This window comes from Sardina pilchardus, chromosome 2 (genome assembly GCF_963854185.1).
Source record: "Sardina pilchardus chromosome 2, fSarPil1.1, whole genome shotgun sequence".
Taxonomy (NCBI): domain Eukaryota; kingdom Metazoa; phylum Chordata; class Actinopteri; order Clupeiformes; family Clupeidae; genus Sardina; species Sardina pilchardus.
Genome location: NC_084995.1, coordinates 42,005,061 through 42,021,879, shown reverse-complemented (window position 1 = coordinate 42,021,879; position 16,819 = coordinate 42,005,061). Strand labels below are relative to the sequence as shown.

The 16,819-nt window shown below is 44.9% G+C and overlaps 1 protein-coding gene across 1 annotated transcript; it reads left to right on the top strand.

Annotated features, from left to right (window-relative positions):
- Positions 1–1,991: 1,991 nt before the first annotated feature.
- Positions 1,992–13,740, top strand: LOC134099770 (5-hydroxytryptamine receptor 4). Its single transcript, XM_062552768.1, has 2 exons — positions 1,992–2,053; positions 12,672–13,740. The coding sequence occupies exons 1-2, from the start codon at positions 1,992–1,994 to the stop codon at positions 13,738–13,740; spliced, it is 1,131 nt and encodes a 376-aa protein (XP_062408752.1).
- Positions 13,741–16,819: the final 3,079 nt, after the last annotated feature.

Sequence of the window (16,819 nt, the reverse complement as noted above, 5' to 3'; positions counted from 1 at the left end):
ACTATGCATCACACTGTCTATCTGCACTATGCATCACACTGTCTATCTGCGGCATGCATCAAGACTGACATCCACTGATCGCCCCTCCAGCTCTCATGCCAGACTAATTTAGGACTAGTTGTTGGAACATGTTGACTACACGGCGCTACCTCCCACTGGTCTGAGCACAGCTGCTGGGGCCGAGCCGGAGAGCTTTGATGGGTTGTGTCCTCTCAGAGCCACTTAGCAGGAGCCAGATAAGATCCTCAGATTGCATTGTTGAATTGTGTGCCAGTTTGCATGTGTTCACTTGCTCTAATTCCTTCTTAGTTCACGTCTTAGACAACAATTGTTTGGTTATCAGCGTTGTTAATCAAGCAGAGTAGCTAGCTGTTTGCTTTAAGTGAGGACAGTAAGAGTAACAGGTCATTAGTACAGGAGCAATCACACACAACATGTGGTTCAGTGGAAAGATGCTGGTCTCAGTTCTGATCCTTATCCTGTCTATTATTAGAGCAGCATTGAATGGTGTGAACACTGAAGCCCAGATGTTGCTTTCAGAGTTACAGGCTTATTAAATATAATTCACTCTAAGTTATATTCAAAAGCAATTGACTTAAGTTGTTTTCCTACAGTTGCTCTAGGGATGAAATAGTAAAATAGATGCTGTGTGTCTGCACAGTGCACTTTCATTTAAGCCAAACACGTTCACTGTATTGCCACGTAGACAGCCATTTTGAAGCTCAAGCCTGGTCCCTCGGCGCAACACCTTTCTGCTGAGAAAGTGTTATATTCAGTCACATGACCACACGTTCTCCGTGTCAGTACTGAGCTAGCAGATGGTGTCTGTTCTGTGGTCAGTTGTCCTCCAGCATTCCTTACCTTGCTGTGAGAGCACAGCCTGCCACATCTAATAGGGCTCGGGCACACGCCTTGCATTCTAGGAATATAACCGCCATGTTGGTAGCGCACCGAACATAATATCCATTCTTTCAGATGCAGAAGACAAGAAGCAGAAATACAGTATTAGCGATTCTTTTCCTCTTGCGATCGTGGTTTGCGCTGTTACTCCCCACTACACAGCAACAAACGACCAAGAAGGCAAAAACTAAGTAACAGGAACACACTAATGGGCGGGAGTAAATCCATATTTATCCATAGTAAAGTAAGGAGTGAGGCTGCCAATATGGCTGTGCCCGCAAAGTTTTCACGTCATGATCCCGAGCCCTGTTGTTGGAAACGCTCATTACTATGATCCAGGGCTACAGAGGCAGGCAGCAGGCAGGGTCTTGTGTGACCTGGTGCTGTGGACACAGTGTTGATTCTCAGGGTTGGGGAGAGGTTAGTGTGTGGAGGCTTGGCTGGGCTGCTCTAGGCTTCTTGAACTGGCTCCATCAAGGACCATCCATCTTCAGCGGCTGTCAGATCCAGTCTAGCTGTAGGGATTGATGGTCATGCAACAATTAAGGTTTGTCTTTTTTTCCTGGAGACTTTAGCCACAGATGGCTGTCATCAGTAGCTTCATGCATGCATGACTTATGATCAGACAAGCTACTTAGGGAAATCCTGATTAAAGGATAATGTCAGCGTTTAAAATAGTCTTGATAAATAATAAAATGAAGATGTGTTAGAAATGCACTTTCCAAGTGAGGATATTGAAGAAAAGGGCTTTAAAGCCACGCTTAGCTCCAGCAGCAGAAAGAGGAGCAGATTCTCAGCATGCTGCACATCTTGGGAAAGAAATCCCAGCTGAGTGCTGACCGCTGCGTCCGCCCACCCAGAGGGCTGGCACTGGCCCCACGTGCCAACAGCCACCGACCTGTCAACTGACCTGTCAACTGGCCAGCCAATGGCTGACCTCCTCACCTCAACTGACCAGCCAATGGCTGACCTCCTCACCTCAACTGACCAGCCAATGGCTCACCTCCTCCTCAACTGACCAGCCAATGGCTGACCTCCTCACCTCAACTGACCATCCAATGACTTACCTCCTCACCTCAACTGACCAGCCAATGACTGACCTCCTCACCTCTACTGACCCCCAGCAAGGCGACAGGCATCTGAGCATGCAGTGGTACAGTATGTGACTTCAACTCCATTCAAGTCATTTGGTTAATTCATCTCTCTGCTTACACAATTCACTGGTCATCATTTGGTCATCAGAATATTTCAGATTTCAGGTGATATTTAAAATGCCAAAGCAGGTTAGGAAACTAGAATGACAGAATATTCTGAACTGGAGAAACAACGGTACTACTTAATGTTACAAGTCAGTTCTAATGAACGTTAATTGAAGCTGATACAGCAGTTCTAGATGTATTGCCAGATATGTATTATTTTACAAAGGGAATCAAATTACACAGGGAAAAAAATGTGTTTTTAATTACTAAGCAAAAATATTGATTAAGCAAAGTTGGGCATATATGGCTTCACTGAATTAGAAAATCAGAGCTATTCAATTTCTGTGGGCAGTGTTTTGATTATATTCTTGATTAATTTAACAAATCACTGCGATCCATCTCCTCACCTGCTATTCAAAAGGCCAGATGTGCTCCAAATGAGACCGGGTCAGGAGACACTAATCAGGCGCTGGAGCTCCCTTTCATGTTGGGTTTAATTAACGCTCCCTCACGCCTCATCAAAACACGCCCTCTGCACTCATGCAGCTGATGATCCATAGGCTGAGGCCGGTGGCATTTTAAAAGCTGTTATGATATACTGGGAGAGATGAGAGGAGTTGGAGAGGATCTTACCCTAGAAGAGCGGTAGAAGTAATGGAACACTCAGATGCCTGCTAAGTGCCTGCTGTGTGCTGGTACAGTGGAACAACCTCAGCAGGGAATCAGTCATATTTCACAGACACTTGTTTCTCAACCCATCTTACCAACTACAAGGTATTCCTCAAAAACAATCGTACATTATTTTTGGGTCATATTGTTACATTTAAAAAATATATATTTGAATCTATGTATCTATACATATATAGGTATGTATGTACAGTATGTATGTATGTATATATTGTTATTATCAATATAATAATACTAAGTTCATACCACTTAATGATATTCATAACTTTGATGGAAGTGGATATAGTAAGCACTATTTGTCCACTTACTTACATACAGTATACATATATAAAAACATATTACCCAACATTGCACAAGTCCAACAGGCATACAGTGTGCCAAGCCATTGTTCAGGTGCACAATGAAGCGAGCCCTGAGCAGGAGCTCTATTGGCTGCATTAGACATGCAGACAGAATGCTTCAATGTGGACGAGTAGAGCATCGCTAGTGCTTCATTAGCATCCCAAAGCCCCTCATGCATGCCCCCCCCCCCCCCCCCCCCTCTCACCCCCCCTCCACAAGCCCCATGAAGAGGACTGGTTCAGCTGTAATTAATGTAATAGTGGCATACACTCTCACCAACAATTACACACAACACACACTTGCGCATCTCCTCTTCTTGCCAGCATCCACCTACAGTACCATTCCATGGATAGGATTGCATCAGGCAGGTTCATTCGTCTCTGTGGCCGTCACATACGATGGAGGAAGTGGACGGCTGTCTCACTGTGGGGACATAAAGCGTCTGGACGTTCCCTGATGTCCTGAGGTGAGCGGATCTCGACTTGTCCAAGCACCTCATCTTATCTTATCATGACAGATGGATACACACTTGCTAACACCGCTGAACTGAGACGCTGATTTGTTTAAAATGTTGGTAATGTGCGCAGTCCTACTCCAGTGAAAATTCAGATGTAGCTCTTTGAAATCATGTTACTGTAGCTTATTTTCTAAAATCCATGTCTTTGATTTTTCTGTCTGTCTGTGTGCTTGGCTTAACTCAAGCTTGTGGCTCAGTGTTAGGGCTGATTGCTTCACACAGTTTTAAATATTATGGGTCTCTGTCAGTTCAACTGTGAGCTGACCTCTGATTCCTGGCTCGTTTTTTTGGTAGAAGGATTTGTGTCTGTAGGTGATGCTCTGCCTTAGAAATAGTGTAAGTGGATACCCATGACAGCCTGATGAACTGTGCTTTCATTTTCTCCACTTCAGTGTATAGTCTGCCTCATTCACTGAGAGCAGGAACAAGACATACTTTCAGTCTCTCGGCGAAACAAATAGTTTAAGTGACTCCAGCTATCTGTTTACTTTTGGAATTGGAGAAGGTGAATCAGTGGAAGAGTGTGCAGTTGCTGTAGAGGCTAAGCCCTTCTCCTCTGAACTCAGATTTAGACCGTGAGCCAGGGCCTCAAATTTTCGAAACCGTTACCGAAAAGGTGGCAAAGGCTACCATACCTTTCCTGAAAGCTTGGAATCTCAGCTTTCCAGTGATGTATGATGGCCATCTGACAAGAGTAGCTGTTTTGAGTTATGACACATAATGTAAACTATAGGTTGAAGAAATAATGCGTATAAATCAAGGAGAACACTGACCAATCTGATCATGATACTGGACATATAGGAATATTTTATTTTGTTATGTTTGGTATCATTTTAAAGGGGAGACTCTGGGCTTTCATTTAAATCATTTAGTGAACATTTTGGATAAGTACAGCCAACCCTGGAGCTCTTCAAACCTTTAATCACACACATTTTCCTGCCATTTCCGCCTAGGTCATCTTTTGTCTTTTAATCCTGTGGCACCAGGGAGCATCAGAGAAACAAAATCCAAACACTGAAATACTGGCATGACCCTAAGGGTTCAGAAAATGTATAATTTACCCATACTATCTGATTTGGAGGGGGTGATTTTCAGTCTTATATCAGACATGGCGTTTTTTCAAAGACAGAAACAGTGTACTATTATCCATAGGCTAATTTGTTGATATGTCGAGTTGAAAGTCTGAGGTAAATATTTTTTAAAAAAGTTGTTATTCTGCATTTTTAGATAGTTCAAAAGGTCCTTAATACATATTTTATACAATTTTAATACATATTTACATGAAAAAATGAATGCCTTGTTCTCAGGCAAGAAAATACTGGTAAATAGGGTACTTTTTTATTTTTTATTTTTTTATTTTATATATCACCGACAAACTTTCCCAGTTTATCACAAAGATTAAGACAAGTATTGCTTGTATTGCAGGTTTTCTTAAAAGTAATGACTAAATATGCAAATGAGGATTAATTTCTGAAATAGGCTAGCCTGGGTGTTCCCGTCCTGCCTTGCGCTGTGATTTCATTCCTGCTGCTAATGCAGTCTGGAGACTACCGCCCTAATTTTTGCCTGAGATAGGGGACCAATCGCAGAACAGGGGGGAAAGCAAGACGATGATCAGCTATGCACAGATGCATTTGATAGACATCCGTGGTGCCCAATGAACTGATCTGGGCATTTTTTCAAATACAAAAAAATGAACGTCTGGTTGCCAGACCAAGTCTCATTTGAGAAGTGGTAGGTGCTAGCCAGGCTAAAAATAGGCGCTAATTTGTAGAAATGTTCAAACTTGACATGTATATATTGAGAGAGAATATGGCCCTTAGGAAGAGGATAATCAGTCTTGAAAAACCAACCGTTGGCGTTGGAGCTTCATGACAGGTTGTTGCAAAACAAATCCATCGAGATGTGAAGCATCTCAATTACGACCAGCCATGGTGACCTCTACCAACAGAGTTGGACTCCGATTCCTCTGTGCCTTCTTCTGTGAAGTCATTGCTATCTTGTTTTTACCAAGCACTGATGAGAAGGAACAACGACTAAGAGACTCATTTGGCATGGATCTACTGTAGTGTATGCCATATCTCATGGCAAAGTGAAGACTTCCAAGCATATCCTTTTGACTTATGCTGTGAAGTCGCTTACTGGTAATGTCAATCTCATCAGAATATTACTAATACTAATAGATTTAGTCATTGTGTACCCTACAGTATGCTAGAGGAAATTGACATCTCATTATGCGTGCACAAGCTAGGACAGGATGGTGGGGTTACTCCAGACCAAGTGAAGCCATATGTGCCCACAGCTCTAGCCTAGGACAATATTGACAGGCTGGAAGAGCCACTTACAGGCCGTGGAACATCCCATAGGGTCAATGGTATAGCAGTGCAGCCTCGGATGTTAAGTCCTAGGTGTGGTCCTCCAACTAGATCCTATGTTGAGGTCAAGACAGATTTCTGTGCTGATGCTTTGAAGAACTCCTTATGGTTGCAGACTGCACTCTGTCACAAATCAAAGCGTCCCTAGCTGGACAGGTTACAACATCTTAGCATCAAACTCTGTGGATGTTATTCCCAGTGTTTTCAGCTATCTGCCAACCATCAATGCCCCGGCCAGACTGATGGGAACTGTTCATGAGCTTCTCCTTCAAAGTAACTTCCTTACTGTGTGTCCACACCGCCGGCGACTTGAGCTTCCAAAATCGCTCAGGACGCCCAGTAAAGGACGCTGTGGGAAGCTGGGATCAGCTTGGATCCTTTGGCCGCTCTGACGTAGTAGCATTCTATGTTCGTTGAAAGTCGTTCGGTCGCTGAACCGCGTCATAGCTCATTACCATAAAGTTAAACCACTTTCAACTTTCTCTAGTCGCTCAAGACGCCCAAAACGCGACGCCGACGGATTGGTCGCTGCTGGCAGCTGAGAGAAGCCGGCTTCCATTGAAAATGAATGACTTCCGGAATCTTTGGAAGCTCAAGTCGCCGGCGGTGTGAACACACAGTTACGCATTAGCATGTCAGTTGCCTTTTATCAGGCTCTCTACTGTAAAGTTACAGAAATTCTGTGGGCACATAGAGACAGGTTTCCCAACATTGTGCCAAGACTTGGAGTCTTCCACAACATCTGTATGTTCTTGGGAGTGATTGGGAAGTGCTTCCAGGCTGCAGGCCTAAGGAATATGCATTGAATCTGGAGCTGTGGCCGAGGGATCTGCAAGTGGTGTTAGTACAATAGATCTCTGAGATTCCATAAAATCATGTATGAATCCCTCCCTAAGCTAGTCTGGAATCAGTTTCACCAGTGGCTCACAAATAACCATCCTGATGCCCACGGTCTCCTAGATATCCTGCCCCTAGACTTGAGTGTCTTTTCTGAGGTTATATCATCAACCACTGTAGAAGAATCACTTGACTGTACAGTCTTCAGAAAGGTCCATCAGTACTTCTGTGAATTCCTGCAGCATCTCAGGTCTCAGCAAGGTCTACTGGCCAGCTTTTGGATGTCATATATTGACATGGTGGAGGTTGTACTAAACCTTGTGAGGGCATCATGTGAAGGAAACTGGGCATTGCACATGGCTAGCATTCGATCAATCATCCCCTGGACCTTTGCCTATGATAATCTGAATTATGCAAGGTCACTCACTGCTTACTACTCAGAGATGAGCCACATTGAACATGAGAAATCAGATCTTTACATCTTCTCTAGGCTTTTCGGCCTAGCTGAGTGCAACAAACACATTTGGCAGGGTTCTGATTGACCAGGCCCTAGAGGGACACTCAGACAGCTTGAGGCACAAAAGGGTTCAGCTTGAAGGCCCAGCAGCTGTCTCAAGATATTACATTTCTGCTGAGTACAAAAGCACTTACCTGTCTATATTGAAAAGCTCCCTGGGACTCCAACAAAGTGACTATTCTCACAAGGACCTTGGACAAAGCAGAATTGCCAAAGATGAACACATTACAAGCACTGTGGATCTGATGGATTCTAGTTGGATAAGTCCATTTGCAGGTGGTGAGTCCCTCATTTCTCTGTCTACTGGAAGTACAGCACCAGCAGATGTTGCTGAAGACCTCCTGAATGCACACACCATTGGCAATAATGCCTACAGAACCTTCTCTGCTAAGCGTGTTGAGAATAATCCTCCTGCAAAGCAGTTCCATGCACCACTCTCCAAGATGAAACTGAAAACGTTCTCCTAAATGCAGGGAAAGGCAAAGACATGCAAAACTGGGAATAAAGAAGATATCCTCAAAGCTGATAATCGAATATTTGCTCAGATGGTAGCCTACTGACTGCACAGAGTAGACAGCTCACCTGTGTAATACTGTAGATGGCATGGCACTTGTTCAGAAATTGAACGGTGATGGCAAGACATTTGCTGATATTGCAGACTATGCCTTGTCCACTGTGCAAGCTGAAGCAAGTCACAGCACCCGTGTTGACATTGTTTTTTATGTACACCATATTGCCAAAAGTATTCGCTCACCTGCCTTGACTCACATACGAGTTGAGGTCAGGACTCTGTGCAGGCCAGTCAAGTTCATCCACACCAAACTCTGCCATCCATACTTTTATGGACCTTGCTTTGTGCTCTGGTGCACAGTCATGTTGGAACAGGAAGGGGCCACCCCCGAGCAGGGCTTGGTCCCTTAGTTCCAGTGAAAGGAACCCTGAATGCTTCAGAATTAACTAAGAGATTTTGGACAATTCCATGCTCCCAACTTTGTGGGATGTTTGGGGATGGCCACTTCCTGTTCCAACATGACTGGCCTGGACAGAGTCCTGACCTCAACCCAATAGAACACCTTTGGGATGAATTAGAGCGGATCCTGAGAGCCAGACGCCTCGTCCAACCACAGTGTGTGACCTCACAAATGCGCTTCTGAAAGAATGGTAAAAAAATCCCATAAACACACTCCTAAACCTTCCCAGAAGAGTTGAAGCTGTTATAGCTGCAGAGTCGACCGATGTCATAATAAACCCTATGGATCAAGGATGGGATGTGACTGAGGTTCATATGTAAGTCAAGGTAGGTGAGCAAATACTTTGGGCAATATAGTGTATATAATGAGGCTTCTATCAAACACTTGGAGAGAGTGGACAGAGGTGCAGACTCCGGCACAGAGGTCAAACAGATCACTGCATGGCACAGTTCAACAATGTAAGAAATTCCTACAAAGCAACAAAACAAACCTTGCTACCTTCTTGCTCAAGGATTGGGGCAAAGAACAGTCTAGAACAAGATTTTTCGGTGAAAAGGTTCTGTACACTAACCAAAGATTACAAGGTAAACCAACAGGGAGTGCACAAGGTAGCAGACCTGTCGTCCACTCATAAAGAGGCTGAAACCTGTATGCTACTCCATGCTTGCCATGCTTCAAGGACTGATCACAAACCTGTCATCCTTGTGACACTGATGTCTTGGTGATAAGAATGGCTACCAGTGACACACTCACATGTGGCCTGTTCCTAAGGACAGGGACAAAGAATCGCACCAGCTACATAAACATCTCACAACTCACTTGTGGTCTGGGTTCACAGGTGTGTCAGGCTTTGCCTGGTTTACACGTATACACAGGCTGCAACACTGTAAGTGTATTTGCTGGCTGTGGTAAAGTGTCAGCCCTAAAAAAAAAAACTTCTGTGAGACCTTTCAGAAGGTTGGGGCAGACTGGCAATGACACCTGAGTTGTATGCAGCCTTACAGGAGTTCACATGTCAAATGTACAGCTCCAAGTCCATAATCAGGCATTTACCTCCATGCTCAGATTCTCTCAGGAAGCACGGTCTCAGAGCTAACCATCAAGGTGCTATCTGGAGAAGATGCATCGAGAACAACCCTGAAGTTCCTTCCCCAGTTGAGCATGGGTGGTCTAGAGTGGACAAAGATGGAGACTGGTTCAATGTCTCCATTGGTCCACAAGCAGTACTTGAGTTGCTGTCCTGCTCATGCAAGAGGGACTGTGTCACTCCATCATGTCAGTGTGTTGCCAACAACTTTCCCTGCACTGACCTATGGCGTGCAAAAACCCGAAGGATGACTTTGCTGAACAATCGTATTCCTCTGATGAGGATTCCGACGAGGAGTTTGATTAGTGTTGTGGCCTTGAATGATGCAATCTGTGCGAAAATGTCATAAAATGTCATTGACCATGCCTAAAGGTCATGACCTTGACCTTTTACAGTAATGGCAATGTCATAATTGTGTTTACCACATCTCAAAATATAGGAATCCATGTCATTTTGTTAATTGTTATGTTTTCTGCTTAATTTATAATATTATTTCCTCAAACGCCATGTCTGATATAAGACTGAAAATCACCCCCTCCAAATCAGATAGTATGGGTAAATTATACATTTCCTGAATCCTTAGGGTCATGCCAGTATTTCAGTGTTTGGATTGTGTTTCTCTGATGCTCCCTGGTGCCACAGGATTAAAAGACAAAAGATGACTTAGGCGGAAATGGCAGGAAAATGTGTGTGATTAAAGGTTTGAAGAGCTCCAGAGTTGGCTGTACTAATCCAAAATGTTCACAAAAGGATTTAAATGAAAGCCCAGAGTCTCCCCTTTAAAATGATACCAAACATAACAAAATAAAATATTCCTATATGTCCAATATCATGATCAGATTGGTCAGTGTTCTCCTTGATTTATACGCATTATTTCTTCAACCTATAGTTTACATTATGTGTCATAACTCAAAACAGCTACTCTTGTCAGATGGCCATCATACATCACTGGAAAGCTGAGATTCCAAGCTTTCAGGAAAGGTATGGTAGCCTTTGCCACCTTTTCGGTAACGACCAACCCCTCTGGCTCACGGCCTAATTAGAGGGAGACAGCCATTAGTTTCAGATGAAATGAATCAGACATGGGATTAAACTCTGCTTTCAAACAAAGCAAATATAAACGCTTTATAAGTACGCAGTTTGGTGCATTGAGTCAAACACATTCTCCAACACACTCCAGTGAAAAAGGTACTCTTAAAGTGCAGCCCGGTGCACTACAGTACTGTACTGTATGTCTGAGGTCATCATCACTCTGGACGTCTTCACCGCCTGTCTGTCTCTAACGAGCTCCTGCTGGGCCTGAGTGGTCAGGTGGAGGGGACTGGAACAGGAACTAACGAAGAACTGTGTGTGTGCGTGTGTGTGTGTGTGTGTGTGTGTGTGTGTGTGTGTGTGTGTGTGTGTGTGTGTGTGTAAGTGAGGGGGGGGGGGTGAGTCTGTGTGCCTCTTTGTGTGCCACAGGGCCAATTTCTCCAATCATTTCAGGAGCACAGACTGAGACATAATCTAAGTGTTCTCCGTTGTCTTCTCTGGTCAGACTCACAGCCCGAGGCTGCGAGCGTTCCAGCTTGTATCTTGTCCAAGTCCTGACTCTGTGTAGCCTCACAGCCTCTCATCAGACAATGGAGTCCAGCATGCCCTAGTGACAGGTTATGGCAGCTTTACAAATGTGACAGGCCACCGCAATTTTTCAGTCTGATGTGAATTTTAGACGAGATTGGTAATTGTATTAATGTCAGTGTCTAATGATACTTTGAGCAGAACAATACTGGGAGGCAGTCATATGACTATTTTTCTGCTGTGTCCCTTTAGATAAACTAATGTGAACCACTTTAATTTTTGCCTAATTAATTTGACATGAATATGAGCAATTTGTCTTCAAATCAGGCAAACAGATTATTTGCCACATCCATATGCTCCTCATCACTTGAGTAATGGAAAGGTTAACACACTGTTTCATACCTCCTTAAAACAAGCAGACACCCCCTCGTCTACTGCAGCCCTCAGCCTGGGAGCGGGAGGGGTGAGCGGGGAGATGAGTGATCGCTCAGAGCCCGTCTGGGGGAGCAGTGGAGAGCATCGCTCGCCTTCGGTCCCGCTGGCATTAATTAAGATTCAAATGGTAGTGAAGGAAGACCGTTTTGTTTTCCTCCTCGGTCACACTTGCCAGTGTTCGTCTCCAGTCATCCTGGCCTCGTCCTGCCGCTCCTACCCAGCCTGAGCTCCAGAGCTGCCAGTCATCCTGCCCCCACCTACAGCAGCTACAGTACCACTCTGGAACTGACTGCTGTAAACGACTGTTAACAAGACGTGTGTGTTTTTATTTATTTATGGATGAATTCACACCAAAGGCCCAATACGCTTAGTCACAACTTCAGTCACAGCAGTCCACCATCTACATTGGCTATTTAGATCCCAGTCCCTTAATAAATAATGATATGAGTGCTCTCAGTGGTGACTGTCATCTCTGTCTTCTGGCTCCTAACGAGACTCAAGAGTACATGTGAGAGGTGCAAGAGCAGCTCCATCAGCAGTGATAAGCTGCAGGCCTGGTGATGCGATGTGCCTCACATCAGGTCTGGAGAAGACAGCTGGCTGGACACTTCGTCCATATCAGCAGAGTCGATGACAAGCACGCTCAGCAGACTATTCTGGAAGGAATGGTCCTTCAGGGGCTTGGAAACCCCAGTCAAATTCAGGACAGAGCCACTCTGACTGCCTGAGTGTTTTCCTTTTGTTTAACGGATTCCCAGACTGGCTGGATCCAACCCACTGCCTACTGAAAAACACCCCCAGGAATCGAGTGACATTTGTTTGATAGCTTTGCTCATGCTCTAATGCTTGCAGCACAAAACTGCCTCAGGGTTTGTGTGCCCTGTTGATAAACTCTGAGCGGCCTGCTTTTTCTCACTGGACTGACTAGATCTTTGCCAGGATAAAGCCTCAAAGCATGTATTACGTAACATGGTGGGCCTCAACCTTCTGATCTCACCAAATACTTAAGCCAACAAAATCACTTTGCCCAATTTTTTTACTGGGATATATCAATACAAAATCTCAATAGATTAAAACTGAATCCTGCGTGATGCTATGTACTGTGAGTTAAGCTTTTTGATTGGGCTGCCTCTACCACAAGATATTTGATACCTTTCAGAGCACATTTCAGACTCAAAAATATTTGTGTGGTTACATAATAATTTGTGTACAAATGTTTCTGTGTTTTTCTTGTCTGCTCTCAGGTCAAAACACACCAAGATGAACGTCTCCTGGCAGGAGGAGTCCAATGCCTCTGTGTCAGATGATCCCGAGTCCTGCGCCATCTTGAGAAGCCCCGGCTCACGCATCGCCCTCTACACCCTCCTCTTGGCTGGCATCGTCTGCACGGTGGCGGGCAACTTCCTGGTGGTCCTGGCCATCGCGTACTTCAAGCAGCTGCAGTCTCCCACCAACTGCTTCGTGATGTCGCTGGCGCTGGCGGACTTCCTGGTGGGGCTGCTGGTGATGCCCTTCAGCATGGCGCGCACGGTGGAGGGCTGCTGGCGCCTGGGCGCCACCTTCTGCCAGCTGCACTCCAGCCTGGACGTCATGCTCTGCACCGCCTCCATCTTCCACCTGAGCTGCATCGCCTTCGACCGCTACTACGCCGTGTGCAACCCGCTGGTCTACTCCTCCAAGATGTCGGCGGGCCGCGTGGGGCTGCTGGTGGTTGGGTGCTGGGCCGTGCCGCTGCTCATCTCCTTCGGCCCCATCCTGCTGGGGCTCCACAAGGCCGGCGTGGCCGTCCCGCTGCCCGCCGACGTGTGCGTGTTCCTGGTGAACCGCGTCTACGCCGTCATGGCCTCCATGGTGGCCTTCTACTGCCCCATGGGCGTCATGCTGGTGGCCTACTGGAAGATCTACAAGGCGGCCAAGCGGCAGGCCATGCAGATCAGCGCCATGGAGTCGCAGATGGCGGCGGGCGTGGGCCGGGACTCCAGCAAGAAGCAGCGGCACCGCAACTCGCTGCGCCGCGAGCGCAAGGCGGCCAAGACGCTGGGCATCATCATGGGCGTCTTCCTGCTCTTCTGGCTGCCCTTCTTCACCCTCAACATCGTGGACCCGTTCATCGACTACAGCACGGCGGGGCTGGTGTGGGACGTGTTCCTGTGGCTGGGCTACGTCAACTCCTCGCTCAACCCGTTCCTGTACGCGCTCTTCAACAGCTCCTTCCGCAGGGCCTTCTGCTTGATCATGGGCTGCAGGATCTGTCTGCCTGGGTCCAACCCCAGCATGGACCTCTCCCACTCCAAAAGAGATGGCAATCAGTAGATACAGCCACTGTCAAGGCAGCACTGTTGTTTACATAATGGCCATCAGTAGACACAGCCACTGTCAAGGCAGCACTGTTGTTTACATAATGGCCATCAGTAGACACAGCCACTGTCAAGGCAGCACTGTTATTTACATGAATCGTACGGAGGATGTGTCTTTGCCAGCCTTGTCACTTACATGTTGTGACAGACTTTTGTGGAATGGTAATGTTTAGGTTTTGAGTTCACAAATAGTTTTTCTCTTCTGAAGTAGAGGTGGTGTGTTCTTCACCAATGGATTCATTTATCAAAAGTAACAAGCAATGTAATTAGCCAGCCGTGGTTAGAAAATTAATTTGTCTTCCCAAACCTCCGCACAGTGTGGTTTGAAGCAGTAAGGAAGTAAATGGGCTCACTTGGCAGTGCTCTTCCTGTCTGAATGTACATGCTTTCTTGCTTCCTGTTTGGGTTCTCTGTAAATAAAACAAATGCTAATGTGTTTTTACTCCTAAGTCTTAATGTTCCGGTAAAAACACTGCTTTGATTCCTGCCTGTTCTGACTGGTTTGAGTGCCATCTATGTGATCTCCTGTGCTCGTGGCTCAACAACGCTGCTTCAGACATGTTATAAACAGGACTGGGATGGAATTGCACATCACTTGTTTTCATCACCCAACACTAGTATCAGATTAGATTCAATTAGATTAGATTAGATTAGATTCAATTTTATTGTCATTGGTCAGAGTAGAAGTACAGCTAAATGGAGTCTGCGTCTAAACCAGAAGCGCAAAAAAGCAGAAACGTCTCAAGTATGCAATGTTTATCAGATTTACATGTCTGACTACATTTTGGTGGCAAAAACAGACACTTCACACTGAGTATACAAATTCACAGTAAATCACATTTCTTCATTCTCATTTCCCTTGTCCTGGATAAGAATATCTGCTGCACATGAGTAATTAAGTAACGTAAATGTAAAGGCAAAATTGGCTTAACCTGGTTCAACTTTGTTTTTTGCCAACCCTGTATTGCCATACAGTATGCCTTCGACTATATGCTGTATTACACTGTGATGTTGATAATAATATCTAAATACAATGTGATCTATTTCTGTGAAGGCTTTGTGCTTGTGCAATTAATAGGTGAAGCATGGCCAGAAGAACGGGCGATTATTTTCAGACTTGTTGCTGAGCAAATAAGTCTCTTCTAATCTTGAAGTGAGCAGCAAAGTTTAGAACTCAGACTTACTTGTTCCTTGACTTTTGGCTTAATCATCAGGACCTCAGACTTGTTGCTTGCCAACAAATGTACCACTTCTTTAATCAGCTTTTTTAAGCCATGGACATGTCAGTAATTGGATCCTTTAACTGTGCAAGTGTGAGGACATCACAGCAATCACAGTACATACAGTACATAGCTACCAAACTTCATATAGCCTACATGTCTGTGTTGGTGAACAATATGTTTTACTCTACAATCAAAATAAAAACAAAAAGTTAAAGCCTTGTCATTTCATCTGTCTCCAAACTGGCAACACTTGATAAAAGTGTTGCTACAGTATGTGTTGTGATGTGTTTATGCACAGCCTTAGAACACATAACATCACATGAGGTCTCCCTGAGAGCAGGTCTGGACTGGAGGTGTCTCCCATTTCCTGCTCCGATGAGCACAGTTGTCCCGTGTGCATGTGGGCCCTCACACAGCATTAGAGAGGTGCAGTAGTTCTGTAAAAATAGACTTTGACACACAGCCCTCTTATTCATGCTTATGAAATGATTTTCGTCTAAAACTGGAGAGACAGGGTCAAACACTGGCACCAGCCTGGCCAGCCAACCGGAATAATGAGGGAGGAGAGGGAGGGCGGGGGGGGGGGGGGAGGGGGGGGGTAGACGGAGATGGAGACAGGGAGTGAGAGGGAGAGAGTAGGACAGAAGACTGGGAGAGAGAGACTGAAAGGGAGGAAAGAGTGAAATAGAGAGAAAGACAGAGGGACAGAATGACAGAGAGAAAGACTAAGATTAGCTGAAAGGCCAAAATAAGAAAGCATGCTGTTTGTATTTTGGTCATGTACTGTGACGAGTGAATCACTGTGTGGGCCCCTTCTCCAAATGGTGGCTACAGCGAGACGGCTTCATGGGTGTGAGCATACTAGTTTCCAGTGTGCTGAGCTGACCCTTGCACTACGCCACAGGAAATGGACTGACATGCCCTGCTGTGTTCCTGTGTTTTTGGACGCGAGCTGGACAGGAAGTCTTAGCGTGGAGTATAAACACATGTGTTTTTGACCCATCTAGTTCACTTACGGCTGGAATGATGAGGGAACACAAAGCATAGACAAGATGTCTCGTGGGAGGGACAGGAACAAAAGGTCTAAGCTTTTGACAAGCTGCGTTTTTAGATTGAACTGTTTTCAGATTAAAATGTTCAGCATGCTTCATAAAAAAAAGGACTACTATTAAAATATGATGGAGCAGAAGTTGAGAAACTGCCATGGCAATACTCTGCGGATGATTACGGCCGAGGCTGTCAGGTGCTGCACAGAACATTATGATTTCAATTAGAATTGCATCAGATTGAAGACTAGTGGAATGTAAACAGCAAAAGAAGTGGCTACATTTAATCTTAAAAGAGCACTTCAAAAGAAAAGAGGTGTGTCTGGAGGCTTCACCTGCTGTTGACTAAATTGCATGAAGACTTTGGAGGGCCATTTGAACAATTCCTTTTTTTCCTCACAAAACATTATGAATAGAAATGATCAACATATTTCAGCCGGTGGACTTGATAAATGTTTAAGGCTTTGGCTACATGGTCTAACAATAAATCACATGTAGATGGTTCCCATAGAGCAAGACACTTTCAAAATGTGAAAATATTTAATTTCATCATAGTCCTTTGGATGTATGGAATGTCATACAACATAGAGCCATAGCATATTTAATTTTTTTATAGTTCTGCTATCAAAAACAATTCACTAGAATTACGTCATCCACTGTGTAATGAGATGTTACAAGAAATGCTATCATCTGCAAAGATCAAGTGGCAAAATACTACTGACATCTACTGGGGACATCAGGTACTGGGTAAACACAAACTAAAAAG

Excerpts from the sequence above, each read along its gene's own strand:
- LOC134099770 (XM_062552768.1), top strand. The coding sequence starts at position 1,992 with ATGACTGACCTCCTCACCTCTACTGACCCCCAGCAAGGCGACAGGCAT. Across the intron at positions 2,054-12,671 it reads AGGCATCTGAGCATGCAGTG|GTCAAAACACACCAAGATGA; the intron begins GTACAGTATGTG and ends GTCTGCTCTCAG.